The sequence below is a fragment of the Diadema antillarum genome, unplaced genomic scaffold (genome assembly GCF_040938485.1).
Source record: "Diadema antillarum isolate AM-2024a unplaced genomic scaffold, OU_Dant_1.0 scf00000003, whole genome shotgun sequence".
NCBI lineage: Eukaryota > Metazoa > Echinodermata > Echinoidea > Diadematoida > Diadematidae > Diadema > Diadema antillarum.
Window position 1 is genome coordinate 559,386 of NW_027270892.1, and position 13,911 is coordinate 573,296.

At 41.1% G+C, this 13,911-nt stretch overlaps 1 protein-coding gene across 1 annotated transcript in view; it reads left to right on the forward strand.

The window, feature by feature from the left end:
• Positions 1 to 13,911, forward strand: part of LOC139733670 (uncharacterized) — a 42,153-nt gene that overhangs the window by 23,133 nt on the left and 5,109 nt on the right. Inside the window, exons 14-21 of the mRNA XM_071644518.1 lie at positions 6,113 to 6,241; positions 6,565 to 6,763; positions 7,753 to 7,968; positions 8,869 to 9,048; positions 9,781 to 9,934; positions 10,462 to 10,589; positions 11,460 to 11,579; positions 12,189 to 12,373. Coding sequence (XP_071500619.1) covers positions 6,113 to 6,241; positions 6,565 to 6,763; positions 7,753 to 7,968; positions 8,869 to 9,048; positions 9,781 to 9,934; positions 10,462 to 10,589; positions 11,460 to 11,579; positions 12,189 to 12,373 — 1,311 coding nt within the window. The remainder of the gene's footprint in view (positions 1 to 6,112; positions 6,242 to 6,564; positions 6,764 to 7,752; positions 7,969 to 8,868; positions 9,049 to 9,780; positions 9,935 to 10,461; positions 10,590 to 11,459; positions 11,580 to 12,188; positions 12,374 to 13,911) is intronic.

Consider the following 13,911-nt stretch of genomic DNA (forward strand, 5'->3'; position numbering starts at 1 on the left):
GTGAAGGTGTTACGATTTGAGAAAGCATGGTGCGTTTACGGCGTAGTGTGTGTGTGTACGGATATGGACGCGGAGTGATATGTTCTACATTTTGATGTAAATCGGTCGTCTTTCTGTGTCTGCGTGAGGGAAACTCACGTTCGTATTTCTTTCGGGATCGAAAGGGTTAATTTGGCACGTGCGTAGTGTTTAGGATGGTTTAATCTGGGTATACGCTGCGTGTGTGTAGTGTCTGCGTGGAAACGTTGGTCAAACGTTGGTCGTTGGTCCCGTACGTGGTGGTTCGTGTGTGGTTCAGCATACGGGTTATTCTACGGCGGTTTGTATGTGGTTTAGCATACAGGTGATTTCACGGTGGTTCGTGTGTGGTTTAGCACACGGGTTATTCCACGGTGGTTTGTATGTGGTTTAGCATACAGGTGATTTCATGGTTGTTCGTGTGTGGTATAGCACACGGGTTATTCCACGGTGGTTTGTGTGTGGTTTAGCACACGGGTTATGCCATTGTTGTTCGTGTGTGGTTTAGCACACGGGTTATTCCAAGTCGGTTCGTATGTGGTGTAGCATACGGGTTATTCCCAGTCGGGTCGTGTGTGGTATAGCATACGGGTTATTGTTTATAGTGCGACTGGTTTTCTTCAGTTGAAAAGGGTTTTTTTCAGCTGGCTGGCTGGTGAGAAGTCAGGTTTTCTTGTTGCACTATTAACTGTACATTATTGGTGCAGAATGGAGAAAGATCAAGATTTTTCCATTGAGAAGTTTGTGGATTCACCCACAGTTGAGGAGTTGCTAACCTTGAAAAAGGTTGATCTGTTGCGTGTTGCAGAAAACTACAAGGTTCCTGCTGTGAAGAGCACAATGAAAAAGTCAGAGATTACACAGCACACGATCAAATTTCTTGTAGATGAAGAAGTATTTCCCCTCCAGGCATTGCGTAGCATATCAGGTAGTCCCCCTGGTGATGTGCAAGGGAGTGTAGAAGTACGTCTGAAAGAGCTTGAACTTGAAAAAGCGAGAATTGAGTTAGAGAGAGAGAAGGTTTCTCTTGAAAGGGCTCGTCAAGTCGGTGAGAGAGAGTATGGTGTAAGCGTCAGTGGTGGGCATTTTGATATCGCCAAAAATGTCAGAATGGTCCCTGAGTTCGATGAAGGAGATGTGGATAGATATTTCCTGCATTTCGAACAGGTGGCGGATAGCATGGAGTGGCCGAAAGAAAAATGGCCTCATCTTTTGCAGACTAAGTTAAAGGGAAAGGCATGTGATGCTTATGCTTCACTGTCACGCGGAGAAGCTCAGGATTATGCAACAGTAAAAAAGGCAATTCTGAACGCGTACGCCTTGGTTCCTGAAGCGTACAGACAAAAATTCAGGAATAGTAGAAAACTGGAGTCACAGTCATTCAGAGAATTTGCAAAAGTGAAGGAAATTGCCCTCACTCGTTGGCTGCAATCAGTAGGCGTGGATACTGTTGATGATTTGCGGGAACTTGTGCTACTAGAGGAGTTTAAGAGTTCGCTACCTCAAGAGGTGCGTTCGCATATTGAGGAACGGAAAGTGAAAACTTTGTTGGTAGCTAGTACAGTGGCTGATGAGTATACTTTGTCCCGTAGTCATGGAAACAGGTATGTAGGAAGCAAATATGCAGCTCCTAATCGTCCAAGTGTTGGCAAGACAAATTCTAGCAGTAAGACAGAGGTGAAAGCTGGTCTAGTGGTAGAAAATGAGACTGACAAGAAAGGTAGGAACACTGAGAAGCCTATTGTGTGTTTCCATTGTAGGCAACCAGGGCATGTGAAGTCTAATTGTCCCATTCTGAACAAGAAAAAACAGGAAAAAGACAAAGAAAAGAAGTCTCATCCCAATGGATTGGTGAGTCGTTCAGTGGAATCGGCAGGTGATTGGTGTGAACAAGTTCAGAGTGTGATTAAGTCAGCTGATCAAGACAAGATTAAGTCTCAGTATGAACCATTCACTTCTGTAGGCTATGTGTCATTGGTAGGGTGTGATGAAGCCAGAAAGGTTACCATCCTGCGAGATACTGGTGCATCCCAGTCATTGATTCTCGACAGTGTCCTTCCTTTTGGGCAAACTTCGTCCACAGGCACAAGTGTACTGTTACAAGGAGTAGAAGGAGGTTACTTTGAAGCCCCTCTTCACACAGTCGATTTGCAGTCAGGCCTAGTTTCAGGAAGGGTGAGCCTTGGTGTTAGGAAGTCACTTCCTATGGATGGTGTAGCATTGATATTAGGCAATGATCTTGCAGGAGACAAAGTGACTATTCCAGTGGTCAGTGCAGTCCCTTTGGATAAAGAAGGAAATGAGACAGCTGCATTGGTTCAGGAATTCCCTGAAGTTTTCCCAGCTTGTGTAGTCACACGTTCCATGTCTAGAAAATCAGAAAAGTCTGAATTGAAGGCTAGTCCAGAGGATATCAGTCTAGAAGGGAGTTTCTTCTGTCGGTTAGATGATGTAGAAGCAAGTAGAACCGCAGCATCAAAATCACATCAGATAGTGGATGAGTCTCGGCCTGTAGATGAAACTGAGATTGGGTTGAACAAGAGCTCTTTGATTGATGCACAGAAGAATGATCCACAGTATGTTGAGAGAAGTGCAGGTGAGAGTGTGAAGCCAGTCATGTGTGTAGTAGGAGAAGAGTTGAATCACACAAGAGATGACCAATGTGCTGAACTAGAAAGGAAGTGTTCAAGTGTGAAGCTTAAGAACTCGGATGCACTTTGTGATCTTGACAGGAAAATGGTTCATTTGTCCCATGGTGAGAGAGATGATGTGAAACAGATCATTGCAGATTTTCCTGAGTTGTTTTCAGATGTTCCTGGTCGCACAAGTGTGGTGCAACATGATGTGGATGTGGGGGAGTCAGATCCCATCAAGCAGCACCCTTATCGTGCTAACCCAGAGAAGATGCAACATTTGCAGACTGAGGTGGAGTACATGTTAGAACATAACATTGTAGAGCCAAGCACTAGTGCATGGAGTTCACCATGTGTATTAGTTCCCAAGCCGGATGGCTCATATCGCTTTTGCACTGATTATAGGAAGGTGAATTCATGTACCAAATCGGACTGCTTCCCTGTTCCAAGAGTCGATGACTGCATCGATCGTATTGGAACAGCGAGCTATATTAGCAAGTTTAACCTACTGAAAGGTTACTGGCAGGTACCTTTGACACAGAGAGCAAAGGAGATTTCTGCGTTTGTAACTCCACAGGGCCTTTTTCAGTATACCGTGATGCCGTTTGGCATGAAAAACGCCCCGGCTACATTCCAACGCATGATGAATGAGTTGATTTGTGGATTGGATGGCTGTGAGGTATACATCGATGATGTGGTGGTTTACAGCGATTCTTGGGATGACCATGTGAGAACGGTGAGGGAGTTGTTCAAGCGGTTGTCAGCAGCCAGTCTCACAGTTAACTTGGTGAAAAGTGAGTTTGGACATAGTGAAGTGCAGTTTCTTGGTCACGTCGTTGGTCATGGTCGAGTTCATCCCGCAGCGGCTAAAGTCCAAGCAGTCCCAGATGTCCCCGTTCCCAAGACGAGGAAGGAGCTGATGAGATTCATCGGCATGGCCGGATACTACCGTCGCTTCTGCCATAACTTCTCGGATGTTGTGGCACCCTTGACTGATCTCCTGCGGAAGAACGTGAAGTTCCAGTGGTCAGCCGCATGCCAGTCTGCGTTTGACCAAGTGAAGGCAATCCTGTCGAGTGGTCCTGTGTTGGCAGCGCCGGACTTCACAAAAGGCTTCAGCCTAGCTGTCGATGCCAGCGATGTCGGAGCAGGCGCCGTGCTGATGCAAGCTGATGACGATGGAGTGGACAGACCAGTCTGCTACTTCTCAAAGAAATTCAACGCGCATCAGCGGAGGTATTCTACCGTTGAGAAGGAGACCCTAGCGTTAATTCTTTCGCTCGGCCATTTTGATGTCTACGTGGGCAGCACAACTCAACCCGTTGTTGTGTGGACTGATCACAACCCACTGACATTCGTCAACAGAATGAGAAACAAAAACCAGAGACTGATGCGATGGAGTTTAATCCTACAGGAGTATAACCTTGACATTAGGCACATTCGCGGAAAGGAAAACATTGTCGCGGACACACTTTCCCGTGCTTAATTGAGACATCTCGATATTTTGTATTGTTGCCAGATGCAACAATTGTGCAAATGTATTTTATGTTTGTGACACTTTAAACAGGTGTAATTCTGTTTTGCAAGTACACAGGAAAGTGTGTGTACATCATGTTTATGTATGTATTTTGCATACACTATAATTGTGATGCCAACAGCATGAATGGCACTTTGAATGTGTAAATAACAAGGAAGTATCTTCAGACATGTTTGTGTTAATAAGGAAACACAGCAAGCTATAATTGTGCTTTGAGTCACTCTCCAAAAGAAGACATTATGAAGGCTGTTTTAAGTTACACTAGCCATCAACAGTTGTCAAGAATGTGAGTTGTTGGTAAAATGACTTCAAACAGGTAGTGTTGCTGTTCGTATAGAGAATTTTATGTATCGAGTAATGTAGGTACCGTTCAGGTATTTGAAGTTTTATACTTGTACATGTACAGGTATTGGTTAAATTTGTTGTGGCATACACCCTAAGTTTATTGGATGTTGCCTTTTGGATTTAATTAGCATGTATACTGTATTAGGTACAGAAATTATATAGTTATACATGTACATAGCTTTTGCTCATTGTTATAGTTCAATCATTGCCTTGGCGAAGGTGTCCAGTATTTCACAGTTGATCCAATATACCAACAGGCATGTACAATTGTATTTAAGCGAACTGTGTTATACAGGGATGTATACAGGTATACACACAGGTTATCATCGGGGATATCTCATTCAGGTTCATTTGATGCTTTGTTAGGTAGGTCATACTCTTGGTGTTTTGTATGTTGACAGGCAAGTTTTCAGAAACATAATTAGGGTATATGACATTTGTTGATATCTTGACATTTCAATAGATGCTAATACAACGTCTACAGGTATAAGCAAGTCACATATCATGGAATATGATGTTTTGGTTTTAGGTTGTATGATTACAACAGTTGGATTATATGCAGTTGCTTGTGGAAGAGATGACGTGTTTTATAATCGTTGTACACAGGTTAATCATTTGATAATGACAGTGTAAAAAATTGATTTATGTTGCATGTGTGTTCTAACGAGGAAACCACATGATTTTGGTACAAATGTATTGTTTGTGCTGTATGCATAACATGATTGCATAAAGGTTAAGGTGTTGAGAAAGTTAACATTGCAGTATTCAGTGTTGCACAACTACATGCAATGCCAGTATGCTGTAACTCACAAGCAGCAGTAACTCACGAGAGTGTAAGATTGGAACATGTTGAATGGTACTAAAGTCGTACATGTTTTATCACAGGTTGTGATGATGATATAGCCATAGCATACTTTGTTTATGTGTTCTTATAATGATGTAACCATGGTAAACTCATGGAGTTATAAGAGTGAATTGGAAGAGGAATGTACAATGCTGTTCCAAAATATTGTGCCAACGTACATAGAGTCCATTTGTGTTAAAACGTTAAATGCACTCTTTTAGGGGGGAAGTGTTATGGATACATGTGCATTGTACTATCATTTCTGGGCACTTGATTGTTCCGCGGAGGAATATGTAAATAAAAGAGTTCGGGAAGATGACCGAGATCGACCAAACACCTTGTTTGAGAGTCTGGGTATTTTGGTGGTTATGATGGTTCGTTAGGCCAAATTAACCTCCCGTAACAATATGCTTATGCTGTGTTTATGTTTTTGTTACAGATTATTCATGTTTGTCTGTCAGTGATTATTTCTGTTTTTGAGAAGAGAAGAAACAGAAAAGAGACTTTGTTTTGCCTAATTCTGTATTGTTTTTATGCCTCCGCCACGAAGTGGTGCCTGAGGCATTATGTTTTCGGGTTGTCTGTCCGTCCGTACGTCCGTACATCTGTACGTCCGTATGTCCGTACGTCCGTATGTCCGCTTTCGTTTACGCGATAATTTGAGTAATATTTTTTCATATTAGATTGACAGGGCTGAAAGTGAATGAACAATTATTTTATGTCCCTGCCTCCTAGTGCATTGCTGGACACCCCTGGAGTAGACCCCAAACTCCTGAGTGAGAACTGGGTCTTTAACCACTACCGATGGATTGTATGGAAGCTAGCAGCCATGGAGGTAGCCTACCCTCAACACTTTGGTGGGAGGTATGAAACCCTTTGATTTCTTCTCTTTGTGTGTGTGTGTGTGTGTGTGTCTGTGTGTCTGTGTGTCTTTGTGAATATACTACTTCTGAAAGAGCTTACCATCATTGCAATATTTGTTTGCTTATATCTTGATAGTTAACACAGAAAGCCACTTGTAGTTTGAGTAGATATTGTTGACATGATACTTAGCACTCAAGTGCCATGTGAAGACAGAGTTTGAAGTCAGAAATTGTATTATAGAAGGTTTCTACCCACAAATTACAATTAGGCAAGATAAGAGATATTACATTGATATCATGCACATATATCTGTTCACCCTGCAGACTCCTGACACCAAACTGGGTACTGCTGCAGCTGAAGTACCGCTACGACCGGGAGGTCGACCATGCCCAGCGCCCCGCCCTGCGTAAGATCCTGGAGAGAGACGAGACGGCCTCCAGGAGACTGGTCCTGTGTGTGGCTTCCATCAAGGATGGGTGTGACAAAACCGTCTCTGGGGACAACGATGCAGCAATCGGAAAGGTAACCCCACAACTAAGCTCTCATGAGCAAGGAAAACAACAATAACAACAAATGAACAAATCAACTCCCCCCCCAAAAAAAAAAAAAAAAATAAATAAATAAATAAATAAATAAAAAAAATAAAAAAATAAAAAAATAAAAAAATAGATAAGTACATAAATAAAATAAAATACAGAATAAATGAATGAATGTATGAATGAATAAGTGAATGAATAAAAAAAAAAATAAAATAATAATGATTATACCACCTACAGGAATATCAATTAGATTGCAGGCAAAAGCTTGATATTAGGGCCTATTTTTCTGGAAAGTATGATTTCCAGGTCCTCCTCTACAGCCATACTGGCATTCCTACATACAAGGTTTACCATCCTCAAGGAAGTAAAGGGTGGGATTTCTATCTGGTCCTTCCATTGGTCACATGCACAGTTTGACCAAGATTGATGGAGGTTAGAGTCGGCATTTACATAAGCTTAGGGAATTGTTTCTAGGCGAGTTGCAGTAATCTTTATTCTTGGCACTTAGTTTTCAGACATCTGTGGCAATCAGTAAAGAAAGCTCTCCAGTGTGCATGCAGTCTGGCGAACAAAGCACAGTACAGATTAATAATCAATTGGATGTTCTAAAAGGACTGACCAAGGATTGTTAGAAATTACTTCTTTGACAACCTTGAAATATTAGTAAAGCAAAGAAAAAATTGCAGATACTGTATATGCCGAATATTTCGCGAGGTCTGTATTTTTGCAAATTTCACGAGTCAGGTGCTATGCGCGAAATCAAAGACACGCCAAAATAGTGACTCTGATCCTGGTATGAATGTGACGCACACGTATACATTTCTCCGTTCAATCAACTACTCCACGATCGCAAATTCAAGCACTTGCGAAATAGTCCGGAAGTCCCGATTAGCAAAAATTTAGACTCGCTAAATATATGGCATATACAGTAGTCAGTTTTTCACAACAAAACATTACCATACTATCTTACAGCTGCATATCAATGTGTCTATAATTTTTTACATTCAGTCATTGCCAGGCGCAGGTCACCCCACGCTTGAGCTGACCGATGGCTGGTACAGTGTACCTGTGGTCATAGACACCCCTTTGGCTGGACTGGTCAAGTCTGGCCGTATCAAGTGTGGAACCAAGCTGTGTGTCTACGGAGCTGAGATCATTGGTTCCCAGGATGCTTGCTCTCCTCTCGAGGTAGTACATGTTCCATTTATTAATCCCATGTATGAGCAGAAATCTCTTTCCCCTGGAAATTCTGTCGTATAACTTTGAAATATCTTAGATGCATTACTATGTTCTTCTCCTTTTGATATCCTGTTGTGATTACCAGTATGTTTTGAGTAGACTTGCAGAGGTACAAGTCTGGAAAATCACGAGAAGTTACAAATGACTGTGTACAGTATTTCTATCTGGGCTTTGTTTCTCACTTCTCATGAGTGTGTTGTCTACATTTCTGTTATCAACCCCTTGGATGATCACAAATTTTAAGTGATAAATGGGTGTTTGTTCCACTTGTGCTTTGATTTTTTCAGAAATTCGTAGGGTCTTTTTCATATCACTCATTCTCATTGATATGCATCAGAATCCAGATACAAACTCCATTTTTGAATTCTAGTGTTATCTGGGGTCAATGTAAGTAATGTAATAAGTGTGTGTACAGCAATATGAAAAAGATGAAATCGATACAAGGAAACTCCCTTCCTGTAAGTAGGATTTGAACAAAATTCCAGTACTTACTACAAACATGCATGCACATATGTCGTATTATATCTTTGCCTTCTTGTAGGATAAATTCTTTTCTTTGTAGAAAAACAGTAATCAGTTTAATCTTGATATGCTCATCATGTTTAAGCCTGAAATTTTCTTTGAATCATAAAACACAGTTTTATATGTCAAAGAAGAGTGACATAATTTTTTTTCCAAAACTTACAATGACTAAGTGTGATATATCAAAGTAATATAAAATAATGAATACCATAACAGTTTGAGGGTTAAGGGATTAGAACATGGCAAGGAAAATCCCCTTTGTCTTTCTATAATCAGCTGATTTTTTCCGTTGTTGGTCATCATGGCTGTCCTTCTGAACATCTTCAGATACCTGCCGGCCTTGCCCTGAAGGTTACAGCCAACTCCACTCGACGAGCTCGTTTCGATGCCCGGCTAGGTGTCCAGCCTGATCCCCGCCCCTTCCCCCTCCCCGTCTCTTCCCTCCACCCGGACGGAGGACTGGTTGGATGTGTGGACATTGTGGTGCTTAGGGTGTACCCCATGCAGGTTGGTGTCTATTTATATACCCCCACCTGTTACACCAACCTCAGCCCTTAACTCCTACTGTGTAATCCTCTGCCTTGATCCTGTCTTGTAGAAATCTAACTTAAGGACTGGAGAGGAATTTGATTGGCCTGTCTTCCCTGAAGATTCCTGGTATTAAAAAGAATAAAAAAAGAAAGAAGGAATTTTGTGTATGTTTTGACATTTTACTCTATAGTGTTTGATTATTTTTTCCAATATTGTTTATTGGTGTTAAGTTCTCTGCTCTACACAGTAGAAACTTGGATTTGTAGAGTTAACCTTTAGTCTAGGGAAGGATCATAAAGTCATGAATGTTCCATTAGACCCTTTTTGTGCATTTTTTTTTTACTTTCAGTTGCTTTATCAGCTGTAATAGAATTGCCATCTTCAACTGGAATATCAAAATTAGCCATTTAGAATGTCCACCATTATGGGTTTCTCTAAGAGTTAGAAAAATGAATGAAAACAATAGCGATGATAATGGAGAGATAGGCATATCTTCCAACAAACAGAATCATCAAAATTGTACTTCATGTTGGCAATAGAAACAAAATGTAATGATGATGATGATGATGATGATGTTGATGATGATAATGATGATTATAGTGATATTAATAATGATAAAGAAAATGATGGTAATGATGATGATGATGATGATAATGGTGTTGAAATGTAGACTGAAATGATACACATGCTCTTCATTATCATCTCCAGTTCATGGAGAAGTTGTCCGGTGGAGGAAGCATCTTCCGCTCCAGTCGAGAGGAGGAGAGGGCAGCAGCGATGCACTCCAAGGAGAAACAGAGCCGGATGGAGGAGCTCTTTGCTCAGACCCAGAGACAGTTTGAGGCAAACCAGAGTGGCAAGGGTATGTAATGGCAAGTGATACAATAGTGTATACTCACATGATGTTGTGCTATGTTAATTTCCTGCATGTGTTGGATTGTTAATGTGCACGTTATACAGCATAAACAGGGGTGTTAGAGACAGCTTTGTCTATTTCTTGCATACATAAAATAGTGATCCATGTAAAAAAATGAGCCAAATTCCATTGGCAATGTGTATGACATTTATATACAAGAGACACCTCATTTTCTGATTATAAGCAATGCATAAACAGCTGTATAGCATTGTTATGGTTGTTCAGGCTTAACTCTTCCTTTTTCCCTGTCACCCACATATCTATTGCCATAGCATAAGCTTTTGATGTAGAAACAAAAAGGCAAAAGAGAGAGCAAAGTTTGGCATCTTGTTGCCTCTACGAACAGTCTTCCCTCACTAACATGCTTGTGTAGAGTAAAGAGTGAAAATTCAAGTGTACAACAACATAACTTTGTCACTTCGTAACAGTTTGTGTCCCATTGTAAAATAACTGTAATTTGTTACGTATCATAGGATCTCGCGACAAACGCCGGAATCTGCCGCAGAGGAGGAGCATGAACGTGTCTTATGTGAAGAAACTACAAACAGGGGAGGAGCTGTATGAGGCGATGGAGAGTTCACTAGATCCAGCAGCCTTTGAGGTAGGTCTTCTATGCGTGCTGTGTTTGCTGACACCGATACACATGAGTGAAATCAAAGCTGCATAGTTTCCCAGGCTCTGTAGGATGCTCCCCTAAGATTCTCTTTGTGTCCTGACCAGAGAATATGAAAGCCTCCCTCCTTTGGGAATCATCTGATTGCTCTTCAGAACTCCCTGATTATTATGATGAGTGAATGTTGGCAGACTTGATTAAATGTCCAGTATTTTAAAGTATAATTGCAGCCCAAATGATTGTACATCTAAAGGTTGTAACCTCATTCAATTGACACTGTGTAGAGTTCTCCATAAGATGTGTGTTCATTGCAGCATGGAACGGAAGGTGGTCTGTAAACTGAAGGTCATATGCAACTTGAAGGAGTTATGCTGAAATTTCAAGATTGTGCAACATTTCATTTCTAGCTGCACAGTATGGAATGTCTTCTGGCAATATAGTTGCCACCAATGCATGAAATTTTGTTGAAACTTCTGCATTTTTGAAAGCAGGCAAGCTGGGACTACTAGAGTCACTACAGTATTGCCATGTTTGGTTTTCTTGATTTCATGGTTCAGTGCATTTGGTAACCTGCAAAGTTTAGATGGTGCCAAATTGACATGAGCTCATTGCTTTCTGTACATGAATCTCCTTTTCAGAAATTCTTAATTCAGAGTCAAAATGCATTGTTTATCGTACCTACATTGAAGCACTCCCTCTTTGGCCACTGAAAGAAGCTTAGTTGGATTGAGGTATTGGCATACCACAATGTGCTGGACTTCTGATAGGAACGTGGCTCCGACGTGCTGCCACTTCATTGCTTGTAGGTGATATTAATGGCACTTTGACATTGACCTGCCTCTCTCATTCCTCTCATAGGCTATGCTTAGTGCACATCAGCAGTCCCGTCTCCATGACTACCAGAGATTGAGGTGTGACAGGAGGCAGGCCGACCTCCAAGCAGCCTTCAATCAGGCTCTGCAGGAACAGGCCAGAGAGGTAGGTAGAATAAGAATTTTGTATCAATTTTGGTGCCTTGAACTGCATTTGGCTGCAATCGTCAAAAATCATTTAATCACCCGTTAACTACCCCCGTGAGCATATGTATGTGGTGTGTATGAGTATGTGTGTGTGTGTGCTCGCTCCTCTTGGGTGTGTATAATCTAAAGATGATTATCTGTCTATGCCACAACATGTCAGTATCATCCTGTTCTTCAATCATGATATGGAATATTCCATTTCCTTTAGAGACTAGACATTCCCATTGCAAGAAATGTCCAAATGGTGACAGATTAACCGACAAACTGTACCATTGAATTAGGGGCATTGGTTTGTTGTTTTCAGGGGAATGAAGACAGTTCTAAAAGAGAAGACATAGAATTTGAGAAAAAAAGAAACCAACAACAACATATGTCTGCATCTCCATTTCCCTGCAGCCACCTAATAACAAAATAATATGTAAAATTCATTGTAAGCTGCTGTGATGCTAATTGCCACCTTCAGTTGATATTTCTTTGCTTGACAACAGGGACAACCTACTACAGACAGCTTCAATGAGCGACTCATTTTTTTCTCTCTACATGATTTTTTCTGCTATTTGTTTTTCAGGGCAATTTCGAGAGATCAGTTGTCCCCCTCCTCAAGCTTCGCATTGCTGACTACAAAACCTCACCTGCCACTAGATGGCAGCAGACTACTTTTTTGACCATCTGGCGACCCACAGATGACCTTGTTTCCCAGTTGAAGGAAGGAAAGCGATTCAGAGTTTCGGCTCTCTCAGCATCAGCAGGAAGGTACTGCTTACTGTAAAGCAAGATATTTTCGTTGCATGAAATTTTTACAATTGGAGCCTACAGCCTTTTGTGCTTCAGTACATTTTCATGAAGTGGCACTGGTATTCAACACATAAGATAGACAAGAATTTTTGCATACATTCTAATTTCGCAAATCTTGATGTGAAATTAGAATGCATGTGAACATTCCTTGTTTTAGAATATTGCTTTAAAAAAACAACAACAGCACTTATAGAACAATCCCTTCCAGTGTACCTGCTCAGTACCTAAACCTTTGTGTCATCCCAGTGGACCTTGTATCCTTTAACCCGATGAAGACTAGTCCTGAGTGCACTCGGGCAGGTGTCTGTGGGAAATGTGTTATAGCAAATTCAGGACGTCATCAATGGATTAAAGGAAAAGGAACCTTTTCTTGCAAGCTGTTGCCTATCTTATCTATCTATCTATATATATATTTTTTTATCAATCAAACTAAATTTATCTATCTGCTTTCGATTTTAATATGAATCATCCATCTCTCTATCAATCCATCTTTCAACTTCTCTTTCTGTCTATGCGATTATTCATCTGTCTATCTAGTTATACCCCCGCCAAACGAAGTTTGAAGGGGGTATATAGGAATCAGCGGACGGTCGGTCGGGCGGTCGGGCGGTCGGTCCGTTGCAAATCTTGCGTCGCGAACTACTTCCTCAGTTTTCAACCGATTCCCATAAAACTTGGCACAGATGTGTACCTTGGGTTGTAGATGTGCAAGACGTATTTTTTGACAGTACCCAAAAGTATGCTGCCATGGTAACGGCATATTATGGGCAAAAATGGGTACAAATCTTGCGTCGCGAACTACTTCCTCAGTTTTCAACCGATTCCCATAAAACTTGGCACAGATGTGTACCTTGGGTTGTAGATGTGCAAGACGTATTTTTTGACAGTACCCAAAAGTATGCTGCCATGGTAACGGCATATTATGGGCAAAAATGGGTACAAATCTTGCGTCGCGAACTCCTCCCACAGTTTTTGATCAATTTTTATGAAATTAGGTACAGATGTTCATCTGAATATGTTAATGTGCAAGACACATATTTCCGCAGTGGCAAAAAGTGTGTTGCCATGGTAACGCATGTTATTAGTAAAATATAGGGCAAAATGCTTCATGGCAAAACTGCTTCATCAGTGTTCTTCCAATTCTCATGGAATTCATACTGAATGTTTGTCTTAGGATATAGGTCAGCATGACACATTTCTTGACAGTGACAAAAAGTATGTTGCCATGGTAACAACTCACATATTATCAGCCAAAATGATGGAAAATTTTGTGTTGCAAACTACTTCCTCAGTTTTTGCCCAATTTCCATGAAACTTGGTACAGATGTGTGCCTTTGGTTGTAGATGTGCAAGACGCATTTTTCGACAGTACCCGAAAGTACGTTGCCATGGTAACGGCATAGTAATGGCAGAAGATCAAGGAAAGATCTTGCGGATTTAACTACTTCCTCAGTTTTTTGACCAAAGCTTATCAAATGTTGTTTTGACCAAAGCTT